This window comes from Lottia gigantea, assembly GCF_000327385.1.
Source record: "Lottia gigantea unplaced genomic scaffold LOTGIsca_158, whole genome shotgun sequence".
Taxonomy (NCBI): Eukaryota; Metazoa; Mollusca; class Gastropoda; family Lottiidae; genus Lottia; species Lottia gigantea.
The window spans coordinates 180698-199036 of record NW_008707924.1 but is presented as its reverse complement, the minus strand read 5'-3'; the positions used below and the strand labels follow the sequence as shown (position 1 = coordinate 199036).

At 31.2% G+C, this 18339-nt stretch overlaps 2 protein-coding genes across 2 annotated transcripts; both read right to left on the bottom strand.

The window, feature by feature from the left end:
• Window positions 1–3529: 3529 nt before the first annotated feature.
• On the bottom strand, window positions 3530–5312 carry LOTGIDRAFT_141267 (hypothetical protein; the record flags this gene model as incomplete). The annotated part of the gene is made up of 6 exons (XM_009050885.1): window positions 3530–3710; window positions 3834–3922; window positions 4166–4227; window positions 4456–4643; window positions 4858–5060; window positions 5181–5312. Coding segments are annotated over 6 exons (855 nt in total), but the record flags the coding sequence as incomplete, so codon positions are not given.
• A 1533-nt stretch (window positions 5313–6845) lies between these two features.
• LOTGIDRAFT_226039 (hypothetical protein) lies at window positions 6846–12281 on the bottom strand. Its single transcript, XM_009050884.1, has 13 exons — window positions 12250–12281; window positions 11511–11634; window positions 11263–11337; window positions 10955–11077; window positions 10546–10677; window positions 10172–10313; window positions 9873–10043; window positions 9011–9100; window positions 8749–8849; window positions 8405–8543; window positions 7948–8028; window positions 7587–7680; window positions 6846–7288 (listed from the first exon to the last, which is right to left on the bottom strand). Exons 2-13 carry the CDS (start codon window positions 11532–11534, stop codon window positions 7177–7179), a joined length of 1284 nt encoding a protein of 427 aa, XP_009049132.1. The 5' UTR covers window positions 11535–11634; window positions 12250–12281; the 3' UTR covers window positions 6846–7176.
• Between the last annotated feature and the right edge of the window lie 6058 nt (window positions 12282–18339).

Here is an 18339-nt window from a genome sequence, read left to right as displayed (position 1 = left end):
AGCTATGGCAATTTTATGTCCATTCTAAGAGGTATGATCCTTTGAAGTCTGACTTTAAAATGATACAAATAATATAAATATCAAACTATGGGTTGATATTATTCATTCAGTGCTATCAAATTGTAAATAAATATTTTTTCATAAGAAAGTAGTTATCTATTCTTTAAAGACTCCTGAAAAATTATATTGAAATTTGTGGTGTGGTGCCATATTTCGATGATGCTTCTGACAAATAAAAGTTGTACCACTTTTTCACTACCAACTCACAGACCAATACATTTTTTTTTTACATCAAAATTTTATTCATCACTATAAATAGTTGTGCATAGCTTCATATGGAAGTATAAATAAAATGCTTGAAAATTTGAACAATCAATTGTTTTAAAATAACAAATTAAACATAACAATATCACAGTTTAGAATTAATAAAAAATAACAAAACAAAAAATATTTTATGAATAAACAGAGAAATTTGAATACTGAAGAAGATTCTGGACAGTTTAGTCGAAATACTCGCTCTAAATCATCTCATTACAGCATATCTAGTTAGTCCCTGTTAGTATTATATTTTTTTATACAAATTTTTTTTTCATCTCAACACAAATGACCATTTTATGATAGATTCCAGCAGTTTTGATTATTTGGCACAATGTACATTATAACAATAATAGCAGGCTGTATTGTATAGTGTGTACAGCTGAGATTCACTCAAACGTATTTTGAGTTCTACCACTTCACCATTCATTCACCAGAGTTAAATGATCTGTAAGATATTAATGAAAATGTGATGAAGTGAATGGGAGAAAAATTATCGTATTGGTTCATTATCAAATTATCAAAACATTTGTTCAGTGATGCAACTGAAATCTGAAGTTTAAGATTGAACTGCAAGCAGTCTCGTTTTCTGCATGTGAATACCTTATGCACTTTTACAAATTCACCATTGTAAATTAGTATGTCTTTAATCATGTATTATCTATAATCGCAAAACACCAAGATCTCTCTCTCACCAATCAGAATCTCAAGTTGTAAACAACTCACCTTATCGATACATCACATCTAGATTTAATAACCAGTGAATATTTTCTGCTGTCTGTTGGCTGATCCATGTGTATTATAGCTACATATTGACCTGCTGGTAATACATACTTTACATCTAGATCATACGTGATGACAAATTTACATTGTGAACCCTCTAAATGTTGTGGACAGCTATCATAGTTATTATAGATATAGTTTATATCTAATGGGAGAGAAGATGAACCATCATACTGAAGGAAAGAGTATGACAGATTTAGTTTTTTTGAATAGTTTTTTTTTTGATATGTAATTAATAAAATACTGAAGCGAACTTATCTTAATCTATTTTTTGCCAAAAATAGACAACAGACTAAATAATATTCTGCAATAACATTAATTCAAGTAAGTAAACAATTAAAAGCAACTTACAGGAAACACTCTCAATCCAACAGCTAATTTATCATTTAAACTTTCTTGCATTAAATGAAAAACTACAGGTTCATAATCTCCTGAAGGTACAGAAAATATGACATCAATAGAGTCATTTTCAAAAAATATGAATCAGTTGAGCATGAAAAATAGATTTTGAATATAGTTTTATAAACCAATTACATTTCACTTCAGTACTTCTTTAATCTAGATTTTCCCTCAGTTTAAGTTTTTAAAAAAGGCCAAAGAATTGTTGTTTTGATAATGTGAGTGAATCAATGGAAGGAGGTATACAAGAGTTAAGAACTGTTGTAAAAGTAATCCAACTAAATGATTTATCTTTTATTTATGTAAGTAAGAGTATACCTCTGTTAGGAATGTTGAAAAGGAATTGTGGATTACTACTAAATGTTTCTTGATGAGATATTTGACCTCCAGCATTGACCCCATATATCCATTCCCCAAATATTGTTCTACATATACCTACAAGATAAAATGAGAATCAGATAAAACAAAGCTCTTACTTTCATGTCAGCACAAAATATATCATACTTTCATGATCTTCCAAAGTTCTTTTCAATTAATCAGATTTATCATTTTCCCAAAATCAACACCATCCTCATACATGACTGTTCAGAAAATAACTTGAACAAAGATATACATATATACATACTCTTGGACACAGAAGACAGTCCTTTTTGACAGTTTTTGCAATAAAAATGTGATTTGGTAAAAAAGTTTCCAAAAACAATTTATGCCATCCAGAACAAAATAGGCTGTTCCTGCAAATTTGACATGTGCATAAACTGTATAACTATCTAACCTAATTGATATTGTTGTCCCTGATATTCAACTGCCTTCTCTTCATCACAGGCCATTATTACAGACTGTCTTGATACTTGTCTACAAATATAATTTCATAAATAATTCCATTTTTTACATTACATTTTCATGCACTACGTATTAACAATTGTGATTTATAAAGTTCAAAGGCTGTAGATGGTCCTTGATGTAAATTCTGTTTTCGGTGAAACGTCTCAAATATTGGTCTATATCTTTATAAATGAAAAAAGTTTAACATCCACTCATTGATAGTACTGTTGTTGATGTTGTTTTGTGGAGCTTTTTTTTTTCGGTAAATTGCCATTTTTGTACATTAATGCTTTTAAACTAGCTCAGTAAAAGTGTAGAAAAAATTAACTTTTAACTAACCTAACATCGGATAAAGGTGCAGCAGAGAAAATTCTAATCAAATATTCTTTTTCTTGTCCAGCCTCTATAGTGGATGGTATAACCACATATTTTCCTGGTTTAATATGGTGACGATGTGTAGACTGAACTTCTGGTGAATAAACATTGGTTTCCTCACCACCCACCATCTCAAATACATAAAGAGGGCTGGACGACATCTTCTCTCCTAATACCTACATACAAAACACACATCTCAAATATTTGCATGCTAAACATATTAGCAGGAAAGTGCCCATACTTTTTCCCTACTGAAGGTAGCCACATTAGAAAAATATCTTATATGTCACAATGAAAAGAATAGTTAGCAATAGGTCATCGTGACTTTTTTTTTGTTTAACATTGAATTGTATGAAGTTTTATTACGATATTGCTATTTACAAGAAATAAAATATTAACTTGGTATATGTATTTTACGAAAGCCATAATATTATTTCTTAGGCTCTTATGTTTACATATCTTACCTGATAGACATCACAACGTATTGAAAAACGATCACTTTTACGATGTATTGTTCTCTGGATAATCTGGACTACAAAGGGGACTGTACCATCATCTGCCATTCCGTCATCAGGTACAGTAAATAAGTAGCGTGGATTAGCTGTACGGTTCTGAAAGCCTGCTGCCGTTTCCCCAACCCAATCACCATAAATACACAACACATGACCTATAATGAACATGATTCAAACTATAACTACAAGAAAGTGACTTCTGTTTTAGTTCATGTTTATATCATTAAATTAAATTTGGGATTTTTTACTTGAATGTCTAAAACATGATGATGGTACATCTTCATTTTCTAACATCATAATAGCAATAAGGAACTCTTAATTTAAACCACAGACTTACTAAGGCAATCACTACTGCCATCACAATCTACATCTGGTGTTAATGAACAAACTGTCAACTGAGAGAAATATTGCAGGAAGTCATCTAATGATACCCAGAATTCCCCATCATCTTTAACAGGGTTATCTACCATACCGGGTGGTAACTGTTGCCACTCAGCACTCCTGAAAAAGGCAATATGTTTCTTTAAAGCAAGCAGAAAATTAATAAAAGAGGCAATATTATGTTAATAATGACATCTTTATCACAGACTTTAAGATACAAATTGAGTACAAAGTGAGACTAACCCATCACTCCAAGCTCCATTCCATTCAGTATGACCCCAGGGATTTCGAACCCTCAATAAACGAACTTTTTGACCAGATTTTGTTTCAGCCTGAAAGAAATCAAGATAGGTAAACAATTCAATGTTATTATAGAAATAGAAAAACTGAAAGCTGTGAGTATCAATATTTCATGGATTCTAAAAAAAAAAAACCCTGGATTGAGCTACTCATATTGAACACAAGTTTCCAGAAAATCATGGAATTGAATTCCAAAGAAGTAGAAAATATGACAGGAAGCCACTGGGTATCCAATTAATACTACATGTATTGATGACTAGTGGAATGAAACTTACAATTGCTGTACCATTCAGAGAATATGCATGTCCTCCAACTAAACCCATTACTTCGTCATATTCTTCCTAAAATAAAAGAAATATTCATTATAGTAATCTATATTCTCCTCAGTAGATATTCAATAAAAATGATCCAGACACTTGTTCTAAAATTTAAAATCCACCATTGAAGATATTGATTGGAGAACTCAATATAGGCCTACCTTTCACCAGTTCGAATTTAATCAAATTGACACCAAAACATGCATTTAATCAATTTCTGTTTTGAAGCAACAGTAAAATTATATTACTAATACTTACAGGAACAACACAAGATACCAAAGAACCACCTTTTAAAGCATTTTTAACACGTTTAAATAGTTTGATAGGTGATACTTTATTTTCATCAAAATCTATCCTCTCTACAACACCACCAGTTAAAGACAGATAGGCATCACCTGGTTGTCCCCCATAGATGGAATTATAGGACCCATATAATCTTAATAAAACATAATAATATTTATCAATTCCAGTGTGTAAAAATATCATTCTGTAAAGTATAATACATACTGACAATTCAGTCTTTTGTTTTTCAATATTAGCTACAGAAACAAAATTACAATAAACCTTTCTTTCTTCACAGTGATTTCTCTGTATCCACCTGAACATTTCTTAAAAATAGTAAATTATATCAAATACAGACTAATACCTACTTTCCAAATGATTTTTCTAACAGTGACACCCACATCTCATTTTTATCTGTTGCTGATTTAGCACCCCACAACTGAGTGTCATAAACTACTGGTAAATAATCATCTATATATACATGATCCCACTGTCCAAACCTCCAGAATTTACTATGAAAGATACCATCATATTGCTGTGTGTTGATTCTATAGGAGTCTTCTGGTATCACCTGAAAATAAAAGATAAAAATCTGATTTAAGTTTTTCTTCTGTAAATCTGTCCCCAAGGTAATGAATAATCAAATAATAATTTTTAGGTCTCATTTACACATAATAAAACCAATATTTACCCTGTTTAAAAGAGCTGTTTTTTCAGAAATATTAGCCACCATAGACAGAAACCAGCAGGTTCCAGCTGATCCTTGTCCAATGTCAAATCTAGTAGTACCATCAGCATATAATACTGGATTCTCACAGAATTCCTGCAAATAGAATAAATATATTCAGCATGGTATCCGTAATTGACTCAACTAAAGTCATTTTTTCTGCTTAATGGAATGATTTTTTACCATTGTGATTGCACATTGACAAGTTTGTTTATGTATTAACTTCAATTTGAAAAAAAGATTGTCATCAATATTCAAACTTACAAAAGGCCGTTTCCATTCAATACTTCCATTTGTGGATTCCTTAATAGCAACATGAAGGGGGAATTCTTCATCAATCCACAATTCACCTGGTGCCATCAATGGTCTTGTCTCATCGTCAAATGGCTCTTTATTAATTCGGAAATCAAAGTAAGCTTCGTAAGTGCCAACAGATGTAGATTTGTATTTAATTGCATTAGATGTGTCAATGAGCTTGTCAGATTCTTTTTCTGGTGTAGGTTCAAGAACTGGTATTTCTGTCTCTTCGCCTCCTCTTCTATCGGTAGGATAGAAACTGTCTATTTCTGTATTTCTGTTGTTGTTGTCCCCACTTCCATCATAATATGGTTGTGTTTCACCTCCTGTATTATCATAGTAATTGTTGTCTGTTTGGTTATCCCTGTTGTCTACTGTAGATTTTTCTGTAACAGTAGGTGATGATGACCCACACCCCATAGTTAACAGGCTATATGACCTTACTTGAAAATCAGTTTAACCTAGAATGAGATCTATGGTGTTGTAGCCTGTACAGGTATGTGTTGTTTAAATGTTATGGATAAGTTTTAATCCTATAAGTTATATTGATCTGGGATTATCTAATTGGCTCTGCTCCATGAGGTTATGAATAATGTAGTAAATCTACAATTAAGAAGATAAAATGTCTTGGACATGCTAGTTAATTCAAAATGTTGTCGATAGGGCACTTTAAAAAATATAACTCGATATTTTTATTGTTGTTAATGTTTAATCTGACCTTACATGTGTAATCTACTCTCTGCCATAGTCAGTAACTCACAAATTTCAATGAAGATTTCAGTATCACAGTGATAGAACACACATATATTTACTATACTCTTTCTACAAACAGCTGACTTTGTCATCCTCATGAACTGTGTTATTTGTATGAGAGCAGGCCAAAGGATAAAAATGGGTTTTTTTAATGTAAATGTGGAAAAATGGGTTTTGAATGATAAAATGTACTTTTGATATAGTAGCCTTTAGAATTTTCTTTTTGCATTTCCCCCCTTTCCTTTGGCTTTATAAAATATGACATGTAAAAATGTAATTAATTGCAACCAGGGGAAAAACAGACGCCACTCTGCACTGACTCCCTCCGTCCAGGCTATTAATGTTATGAAAATTTTTACTAGATATCATATTACCTAATCTAAAGGTCATTCATTCCTACCAAAGTACTTTTAATTATTCATAACAATAAAGCACGTGAAACTTGGCAACATGTAAACAACACATGACTAAAGCTGGTTTCAGTAAAAGAGAGTTTTGTAAATAGTACAGTTGTCTCCCTTGTTTTAAAGGCCTACAATTAATTGAGTACTTGGGACAGTGGGAAATAACACACAAAATAAAAGGCATTTTTATTATTATAAGAAAATATTTACATGGCTTTTTGATGTTGGCCTACATCTTTGATAACTGAGTCTTATTTTGATATCAATATTTAAATGGTGTTTCTGCTTTGTCACTTCTCAACAAAGTTCTCAAAGATTATTATCGATAGCCCATAATGTTATTGGTACGGAATAGATACGCCCTGTCAAAAAAAGACAAACATAATAGGCTTTTGTTGACAGATGTAACTGAACAAGAGTCATAAAAATTTATTTCAACCCATTAAAAGTTCTCTTCTCCAAAAATAAATTCGGACACTGAATAAAATCCTTGATGAGCACATTGACTATTTTATGTCCATGAACTGTAAGTCCATCATTAATAAGATATTTTTAGGTAATGGACGAGGTGATGGGGCTAACACTGTAAAACATTGTTTCTCCATATCAATTGCAGTACTGAAAAGACAAATTAATATTCAATTAATAAACAGAGCTAATCCAGCATCTAAAAAAAATTGTCGATTAATCTTAAGGTTTTGATATCACACTCTTAGCAGAAATTTAACAGATTTTAAGAGAGAAAGGTTCCAGTAAGCTTGAACCTTGGCATGACAGAACTATTTATTATTTCACTTTGAAAAGTCTGTGAACTGTTCAATAAGAGAATAATATAGATTTTATGCTCACTTGCATTGATTACTATAGATTTATTTGTTTGTATAATTAATATTTCTTTTCAAAGCATATAACTTACATGACAACATATCCTAAAACATTGGTTTCTACAACATTATCTTCTGGTGAATTGGCAGCGCTAACACTAAATACATGGTGTAATAATGACATAGCTACAAAATATATACATGTATTAGGCAAATTACATAATTCCTTCATTGCATAGTGGATACCTCCAATATTACACTTTTACCTGCTAAACAATGTCATATCCAAAGATTCATTAAAAATGAAAATAAACCTATTGTAATATGGCAATTTTTAAAGTTTTTTGTGAACATAATAGATTAATTGGTTTTAAGGTAGTTAAAATGTTGAATATTCAAACTGTAACTAAAGATTCACCATTTTGTGACATATGTAGTCAAACAATAACTTACAAGGCATAACAGGAACCTGTTTAGTTTTATTATCTTCTGCTTTCATACCTAATGGTAAACATGATTCTGGTAAAACTGGTGCTGAAATTAAGAAAAGCCAAGTTCTTAATTCACTAGAACTCCAGAATCTATATTCTGATACTGACAAAACATGTCTGAAGCTTTCTGTCTAAGTTTTTCAATTAGGTAAGTTCAGATGGATTGATCTTGGAAGAGTTATCAAACACTAGAAAATTGTAAGAGTAACCATTTCAGATTTGTTGAAAGTCTTTAAACGGTCTAAGATTCGTCACTAAAAGGCAAAGCTTTCCTCTCTAACAGTATGGGTGTTATCAGACTATACTTCACAAAGTGTCAGATCTTCAGCTCCATGTTCTTATATCATGTACCTTCACCAGGCCTATAAACCTTTCACCTTGCCTTTTGATGTTTGTTATTTTCTATAATATTCATTTACCTCCAATTTTGAAGATCTTAACGTCTGTAAATTTAACTTCGAAATTGTGTGGATATAAACTATTATCAATACCATAGAAATATTCTCTTATTTTAGCATCCCTAGCTTCACCTCGAGAACTCTGGGATCTTTCCACAACCTACATAATAAGATTAAACAGATTCTGAATCATGTCTACAATCCTCAGACAATTGGTCTAGTCTATTAACAAAAAACTCAAGCATAAGTCTGCTTTTCATCAGATCTTCCTGTCCTTCAATGACAAATTTTGGAACTCCAGAGTGATTCAATCTAAATAATTCATTTCACCACATTCACTTTGAAAAGTATTAAAGAGTACTTACCCCTCCAGATTTAGGTAATAAAACAACATGGACAAAATGGGGTAAATCTCTTTTTAATTCATTAAATAATCTTTCTTGATCTATCACCATCACTAAATCAACTAGAATACAAAAAACTTCTTAGGGTAGGTTGGCAGCACTACTGATAACATTAAAAGTTCTTTGACAACCAAATGCCTTAGTATCAGTACTGTTAAATATAATTCACATTTAAAATGAAAATAACCAGTTATACCAGATATATATAAACAAACCTCTTTACCTTCAAATGCACCAGCAGTATTTTTGATAAGTTCATAACCTGCTCCTCTTATCCAACCACATGTATTTATAATAACACCACTTACATTAGCTGTGATATAAAACAAATGATAATATTCTAATTAAAATATGATGCTTTCACATTTACAGCATGTCTTATAAATGACATATCATCTACTGTCAATCTGTTATAGAAATGAACACAACCTAACAACTTAAGGCACTAAATTGGCGCATAAATACATAACATTTTAACAACACTAATAAACTGTTACTAACAATACAGACGTTCTAGAGATCAGCAATAAGTAGGTCACTTATTTATAGTCTACTGTCTACTGCATGAAAGTTGACAGGGGGACCACGTCGAAAGTTCAATGAAGACAAATTCTAAATAAGTCAAGAATTCATGATATTGTTGGAATTTGGAGCGTGCACATTTGAGGGAATTTAGAAGATACCTTTATCATTCAGTGATGTGTCGATTTCTACTCTGTTGATGTTCGAAAGATTGACATCGACACCGTGTAGTGGCCACGTCAATCAAACTCAATGATAAATGTAGTCTGTTAAGAGGCAGAGCTTATATTTACATTCCGTTTACACAGATACAAACTGAATGCATGTGACCAATTTTATCCAATAAAATTGCAGGATACCGTCTTAACGGAATCGTGATTGAATTATTCAAAATTAGCAATTAAATACATTCCAACCAATGGTAGAGGGGTAGAGGCAGATCATAAAAGTTGACAGCCTAGACCTGGAGTCACCCTAAAGCAACAGTAATACAAATAGTAATCAGAAATATTCTAGATCATATTGAAAGACAACCTCATTATAGTTAAAACTAAACTTCTTACTTCTTTTACTCTTTTCACTTCTCATATTGATGACTTCTGCTAGACGTTGTATCAATAATTCATACAAGGCAGTATTTGTTTGTGGTGTTTTGTGACCAAAATGAAATGATAAGGGAGATAACTGGGAATAATCTTCTTCAACATCAGATGGACGTTCAACAGATAATGCTCCTAAGAAAAAACAAGGCTATAGTAAGAAAGTAGCTTTTCTGCAATGTATATCAATTTTTCATTTGAAATTATTTGCTCGTGATATTAAGTATCAAAGTTTTGACAAGGAAAGTCAATTCAAAACTTACCTATTGTTCCTGGAATATCTGTTTGTCCTTGACCTACATCAATATCAGCAAATATTGGTGCTCTTCCTAGTCTGGCAGCATAGTTACACAGTATTCTACATAATGTACTTTTACCTACATCAGTAGGACCAACAATTATAGCCTGAAAATAGGTTACAAGAAATTACACTATAATATCAAATAAGACAGAATAAAGTATTAACCTACACTGTATGTTCAAATTGTTCAGCTGAAAATGAACAATACATTAGCAGTCCTTAGTTGTGTTTACCAGAGTTTAGAGCTTAAGACACCCATCCTTCCCCTAAGTACACATAAATACTTATATATCTTAACTTTAAAGTAACTTCAACAAAAAATCCATTGAAACTTACTCTGGGTCCTCTCATATTTTCTTCATCAGCCTTGAGTCTCATCTGTTCAAGAGCAGCATGTGTATTCAAATACATTAACATTGGTGTTTCTTTAGATATATATGCTACTTCTGTTGTTCCTACCAGGTTAGGCTAGTTAAAGATTATAATTGCCAAATAAAAAGCCTTCATATCTCATTTCTCAAAACTAACAAATTCAAAGACAATGGATTTGTTGTGAGGACTTAAGATCTTACGAAAATCAAAATATGTAAAAATATTGCTAATGTGAGGTCATTTCACGGAAAATATCCATTACAAAAGTTCGGCACAATTCAGTCAACATAACCAATATATATATATGTTATTGTCTATTATACTTTTTTTCTATTCTTTATCATTTAATTACAAAATCACCTGTCCATTAAACAAAGGATATTTTAATTTGACAGCCATGCCATGTATAGACAGCTACTTTTGCACCAGAATTGAATTTGTATTTCTTATTTTTAGCTAATTCAGCCCCAAAAACCTCACCCTTTCCATGAGTCATCTACAATAGAAATGAAATGACATTATCTATTTAACAATCTGATCACATTTGAGCAGCATATTAGACATTAAAGTAATGAGAAAGCAAGTATTGCAGGAGATATTTTCAATGGTCTAGTCATCGGTCTGTTGTTGAGTTATTCTTCATCAATTTTGATGAGTATGAAAACAACATAAATAACAAACCTCCATTACAACTGTTTGTTTAGTTTCTACTTCAAATCTTAATTCATCATTTGGCTTCAGATCAAACTTTGTACCCTACAAAATAACATCATATATCAATATATTTTATAGATACTCTTAAATGAGAAACCTTTTTAAAACCTACATGATAAATAATAGCTATTTTAGAACTGATGAGCAAGGACTTTTCAGTTATTATTTCATAAAAACTATTGCTATTTATTATATTAAGACTCAGCTTTTCATACCTCTCCTGTAACTTCCTCTGCCATGACTGTATTTTGTATTGGCTATGTAGAATGGCAGATGAGTTTCTGTTTTTATTTGACACCGTGGTAGATATATACTACAGGGTTTAAACTGAAACAGGAACTGATATATAATTAGCCCTGATGGGTCACAGGAATAAGGTATTGAAATGAATCTACCCTCTTACCCTTCAGGTAATATATCAATATTTCAATCACTAGTTTTCATGTGTCAACCAATTAAATACTTTGTTAAAAATATCACTTAATAATATTTTGTGGTTTTTAGTGGATTGAGCCACATTAAACTATACTTATGTTATAGTATAATCCTGATGCAAGTGAAAGATTGCTTTGCTTACTAATATAACTAAGAAATGCTTCTTAGTTTAGACTGCTTATAAAAATGACATTTTCAATTAGGAAGCAGATTTAATGTAGGACAATGTTAAACTACTGGATAGGTCTATCCCACATGCAATTATCTCGATAGCTAAATAATGATCTAGATGACAAGTAAATGAAATCCTGACTGACACTGAAAGAAAAGCCGAAAAGGATTTCATTCATTCATTTCATATCAAGGCCTTCGACCCTTTCAGAGATAGAGTCGTGATAAAAAAAATTGACATTGTCAAAAATATAACATTAAAATAATGCGGAAAATGACACTGTATTGAAACAATAGCCGTAGGCCTAATGAGAAAGTTACAATTTATATTTTTTTATTTGTATTTACATTTGTTTTGATATTGTGGGCGCAGACATCTTGGAAATCGCAAAATCTCGTTTGTTTGAGATGTTTCATTGTTTTACAAAGACGCACATAGTTTATGTTTGAATGAAATAGAAAGTATAAATATTTAAAAAGGACTGAGAATTAATTTCATATTACTTAAAGAGTAATTGTTTATTAAAAAATTCTACGCAAAATCCATTTCTTTTAGAGATTATAGAGCTGGATTATTTACGTTCAGGAAATCGTTCTGAATCTGAGAAAAACTGAGCCTAGAAATTTCTTAATTTGACAACAGGTTGGTGTGCTATTTTATGTTTATTTCAAAGTTTTAGAATCATTTTCTTGACTAAGGCAAATGATGATGAGTATGGAGGCAGTGAAAATGAAACGAACATACGTTTTTTAATCACAATTCGTTCATTGTTGCACAGACACTGATACTGAGATAGTCTACTCTTCACTCGTACACAAACAATCAAAAAGCACAAAGTTGGTTGATAGATGACAAGTTAAAATTCGCTTTCAGCGGATGCTGCTATCACAAACTAGGTAGACTAGATGTTGATAGTTGTCATAATTGGTAGTTATATGTCTGAATTACTGAACTATGGACTACCAGTACTACTACAGTCAAATAACCTAATTTCTTGGAAACCTATTATTCGTGGATTTCCAGAAAGGATTAATAATTTACACGAGCGACCTTGCGCGACCTCCGCATTAGTTTGTTTTGATAAACATGGGTTTTCTCTACAATGTCAGCTTGTAGAATGAATCCAGTAGTTTCAAGCAAGGTAAAATGTATTAATCTATACTTTGACAGATTCAAAATGGCAGATTTCAGTTATTACCAAACGTCACCATTTTTTATCGGCCGAATACTAGTTTCAATACCTCTAATAGGCCTCGTTGTTGAGGCCACTATGCTTTTCACATAAGCTGATACGTTCTCAGACAAAATATGCAAGTCTGCATCTATTAACGGCCAGCCAGTGCGCATGTGCGAAAATGACGTCAAATAGGGAATTGTCGAGGTTTTTGTCGAGTAATGATTGAAAAGTAAAAAGTAAGTAGTCTTTTATTCAGAAACACAAAAAGAGTAAAGTTTTCACAAACAGATAAACAGCTTTGTTTACATTTGTGCCTGTTATGCCATTGGAAGCCTTCTCTTTATTTTATTATATGTTGAAACTATATTGACAGAACTTTGAGCTTACTAAATTGCATTTGGCAATTTGAATGAGAGTCTTTGTCTTTGGGTTGATGAAAATGTTAAAATAATTTTACAGAGGGGAATTTTCAGTCCTAAAAGTAGTCTCGGAGGGAAACTAAGTACGATTTCAAATGTAAAATAACTGAACCCTATTTCTTTGCACCTGAAGATCTTCTGAGACAAATGGTATACTGTTGAAATTTTATCTCAAATATTAATGAAAATTTAATTCAAAGCTCAATGTAGAATGCAAATGAAGTTTTGTGTGACACATAGCCTATATAACAACTAAAAAGAATGTATCTGAAAGCTGCAGTCTAACGATATGTAGACTCCAACGTGGGAATTTTTTGACACGAACCAAAGGTTCATTCAGTGTCTAATGCTTCTTGAATAAGCTTACATCTTTTGTTTCGCATCACAAAATCCCAGAGTGTGATTGGGAAGAAATTTCATAGGCTGGTGGTATCTTTAAATGGATGAAGGTTCAAGAGCTGCACCTTTAGACCATAACTGAAGTGGCTAAATTAAAAAAGAACAAATTTTGATAAGTCTGCTGAAAGTTGCTTATTTGTATGAAAATAGCATCATGAAGGTAGTTAAGTTTAAGTTCTGGCAAATACAACTCAACATGTTGTTACAGTGTGAGACATGTATGTTTATCATACCAGCATAATAAAATAAACATCATTTATCAATTTTGAGAAGATAATTTTTGCAGATGTTCAGATAACCAAGCTTCATGTAATTTTTATATGAGGGCAAAGAGAGGTTTGGGATATTTCAGAGTTCAATGTTCTGGCATTGTATGGCAATGTATTGTGTCAATTGTTAAATATATATGTCTATCACTCTGGAAAGATAAATTATTACAAAATATATTGATAGGATGACCATTTTTTTTTTAATTCCATTTTTAAGCCAGTTATGCAAAAGCTAAATGAACATGATCGACTGCATTAAGATGTGAATGTGCGGGATTATCGATACAGTAGAAAATAGAAGAAAAGAATTGTTGAAAAATTGCAATTTCGACTTGTTGTAAAAAATGTGACTGATTTTTTCAACTGCTATGTGCTGTATTTATAATTTGATGTAAATTACATTATGCAGAACATACTTTGAATGTATTCAGCTAACTCTTCAATAAAGATGTTTTTAATTTATGATTCAAAATAGCACTAATAGTCTAATATTCAATTCATTATAAAAGCTTGATTGTTGATTCAAAATCAGTTTATATACTAATAATTTTAGAAAAAATTTGAAATCCCTCTTAAAAAAGGGAGTTTGAAAATTTAAATTTTGTGGCAAGCACAATGATGCTCCAATAACTTGTGTTTAGTGATGCATGCATGCACATACATTTCATGTTACCTGTCAGTTGCCTAGCCTATATAGTTATACCACTTGAGTAAGATGAGTCAGTGAAGTAGATATTTATAGATCTAACATTCTATCTTGGCTAAACTGGAATGTTTTTCTCTACCTTGTAGTTCATATTGACCTGAAACTAGTGGAAATACCAGGGATCAGTGTCTGTATCCCTTTCAGTCTCTCTCTGTGATTTAATGATTTATGGGGTCTCTCATGGTTAATATCAGTGAGTTATAAGGTAAATATTTTAATATTGTTTATGGTACCGGTACTGTAGATAAATAGGTTTTTATTGACTAATTGACATTGAAACCATCTGTATGTCTTACAGAGTCTATTTTTAAACATTTCTCAGGAAGGAAAGATTATTCTGTAAGAAATTGGAGAGAGAAGAAAACAGAAGTGGGTTTCTTTGCTTATTATTTTTTCTTGATTGATCAGCTTTATTGATAAGAGTTAAACAGAAAAAAAACTATAGTTGTCGGAATTCAGTAGATGTGTATTCTGATTTGAGATCAGATCTGTTGGATGAGATAGGGATAAAGGAAACCCCTTTTGTGAGTTATTAGGTCTGGAAATGCGTTGATATGCATGATGATCTGGAAAGACAAAAAAAAAGGAAGCTAACTTGGTATGTCTGAAAAGTGTGAATAAGTTGATTACACACATACTTGCAAGCTGGTTATAGGATTGCCCCATTTCCATACCAGTTCAGACTGAAATTTTGGCTCCAACATAGAAGCTATTTTTATCATACTGTTTAACTATTTTACTTGATAAGATTTGAATTTATCACTGTACTGTATTCAAATCTGTTTATTTTGAATTAAAATAGCACTGTAAATAAAGGGGTGTTAAATTCTTGTGTTAAATGCAGTGGTTTGGTATATTAATTTAGAATTTCTGATCTGATGTTTTCATTCTTCTCTTGATTTTAAGGGTTATTTTGATTTAATTTCAAGGTTTAAACTGGGATTATTTTGCGTGATACTCTATGTATGTCCTATATACGGTTTCTATACGTTGATCTGGCAACAAAGAAACTATTTTAAACACAATTTTTAGGATTGCTGAGTTAAAAAATACATCATGATGTGATTTTTGAGTGGACAGAGTATATTGAACTACGGACCTAAAACTCTTCACGTTTTGAGATACATTTGTAAAATCGCTGCTGATTGGTTAACAATTTGTGGTCCAATCAGAATTCATTTCTCATAATCAAATATCGTATAGTACAGCAAAAATAGAGCCTAGGGAATTCAAAGTAGTTACGTAACTTGTCAAGACTTTTGTAGCTGTTTGTGACATAAAGCTTTGATATTTTAAGATAAACCTTTCACAAAAGGTAAGGGGCATCTTCCTCTTTGCAGTTTGATGTATTTCACCTTCCAAAAACCGGATGAAAAAAGCGGAATGCCCTTTTAAACAAAATTTATGAATGCACATGAAACAAACATATCAATTACAAAATTTATAGAATTCAGAAAGAAGAACAAAGCTTATGTAAATCTGTCTTATAAAATACATTTGGAGGATCAATACCATTTGATGCAAACATCTTTGATCTTTTTCTGATTAAAGGTCTACTGTGCTGTTATTAAAAAAATAAAAACAGTCACTTAAATGTGGTAAATTATAGTCACAGATATTTTTGCTATTAGAGGGTACAAACTAAGTATGTTGAATGTTGACATAAATTAGAAAGTGAGTGCAGAAAGGTACATCTAGTACTACAAAACACCTCATGATCTAGTTTTCAAGGTAAGGTTATATATTTGTAGTGCAGAGTTAATGGAATTGATTATTATTGACGATCTGTAATATACTCATGCAATACACATTACACATAATTACTCATAACAGCATAATAATAACATTATTCATGTATTAACTAGATGGTATGCTGTGATATTGACATTGTAGTATATAATTCACTACTAGGTATTGGTAGGTGTGAAACTCTTCTGTTCAGCTGTTATCAATTGACTCAGGATTATTTCTTAGTTTATTAGGAACTACTTAACTGATTCAGTTTAAATTAAAATCAGAAATCACCCTTTAATCTAGGATTTCACACAATAAACAGGTAAAAATGATTTTAAACTCATGCTTGCAATGTCAAATACATATTTATTGGAATGTTGTATATTATTTGTCAAGATTAGGACTGAGTATCGATTATTGATAGCAGACTACCGATCAATAACCGATTAATAATCAAAATAATTCAATTGAGAAATCCTGTGAATACTTCATGAAAAACACACCAAAAGTTATTTCATGGGTTATTTTTGCGTCAAAGAAGTATATTCTTGGTTATTATAGTTTATTTTGGGTATGTTATGTGCGGAAGGGAACCATTGTGGAAGAGATTACTTCTTGTTAATGGATACAGTGTAGAAAATGTAATCTTGACATATAATTGATTAAGAAATTTGAAATTATGAATTTCGATCAAGAAATAAGTTGATACCATTTTTTATATTATATGAAAAAAAATTAAAATCATGTTTGTATCCTAGAACTTGAAAGATATAAAATTAATAGACCTTGATAAACCAATAAAATCTACAGTTTGTCAATTCTTGAAATGTTATATTGTTTTTTTGACAATTTTGCCTGAATAATTTTGTAAAGGTATCACATGACAAAAAAGTTATAGTGTTATCACGCTTTTATCTATGAGTCTTTGATCCTTGTAGATTATTCTAGCACAATTAAAAACCCCTGTATGTTTCTACAAGGTTAAGGCTTTGCCTGAACGATTTGAGTTTTATTGTGTGGTGGTCAATGTGTTGTTTTGTCAACTTCTATTTTATCTCATGAGTCTTATAATGTACTTATAGCTTTAGTTATTGATTTCTTGTTGGTCAAGATACAGATGATGGCTCAAATTGTCAATGTCATAAAACATGTCAAATATTATTCATAAAGTTATTAAATCTAAAAATATGAAATATGTGACAATATAGAGGAGATATTACATCTTCCTGTATTATACAGCAGGTTCTTCTTGTTTATATTGACACCTGTTGAATATAAATATCTCATAAAGTACAGGACATTCACAACTACTGACTGCTAGAATATTGCTCATTCCCTTTTTATTTTATGCATTTCACATTAATGACTTTAAAAAGATTTTACACAAATTTTTGTGGTAGTTGTAAAGATTTTATATCAGAGATGGAGTAGTAGAAACTTTATGTACAGATTTCGGATAATCAGCTCATGATATTATTTAAGTTGTATACATGTGATATTGCTACAAATAAAGAAAGAATTAAATCAGTTTATCTAAGTTAAAAAGAGAGTTATATCAGCAACAACTGAAAATCTGAATACCATCCTGCTGTGTCCAGTGTAGAACTAACTCACTAGATAAATCAAGTTGTGGTTTACTATACAGTAAGATCATTGTTGACAATAGATTCTTTACTCACAAATAAACAAACAAACAATAACCATGTGTTATGCCTGGCAATGTTATGTTTGAA

Bases quoted from the DNA above. Each gene is read 5' to 3' on its own strand.
- LOTGIDRAFT_226039 (XM_009050884.1), bottom strand. From the start codon at position 11,534: ATGGCAGAGGAAGTTACAGGAGAG. The intron at 9,101-9,872 runs GTAAGAAGTTTA...TTTATATCACAG, and splicing joins AAGTGAAAAGAGTAAAAGAA to CTAATGTAAGTGGTGTTATT. The intron at 8,544-8,748 runs GTAAGTACTCTT...CTTATTATGTAG, and splicing joins TATTACCTAAATCTGGAGGG to GTTGTGGAAAGATCCCAGAG.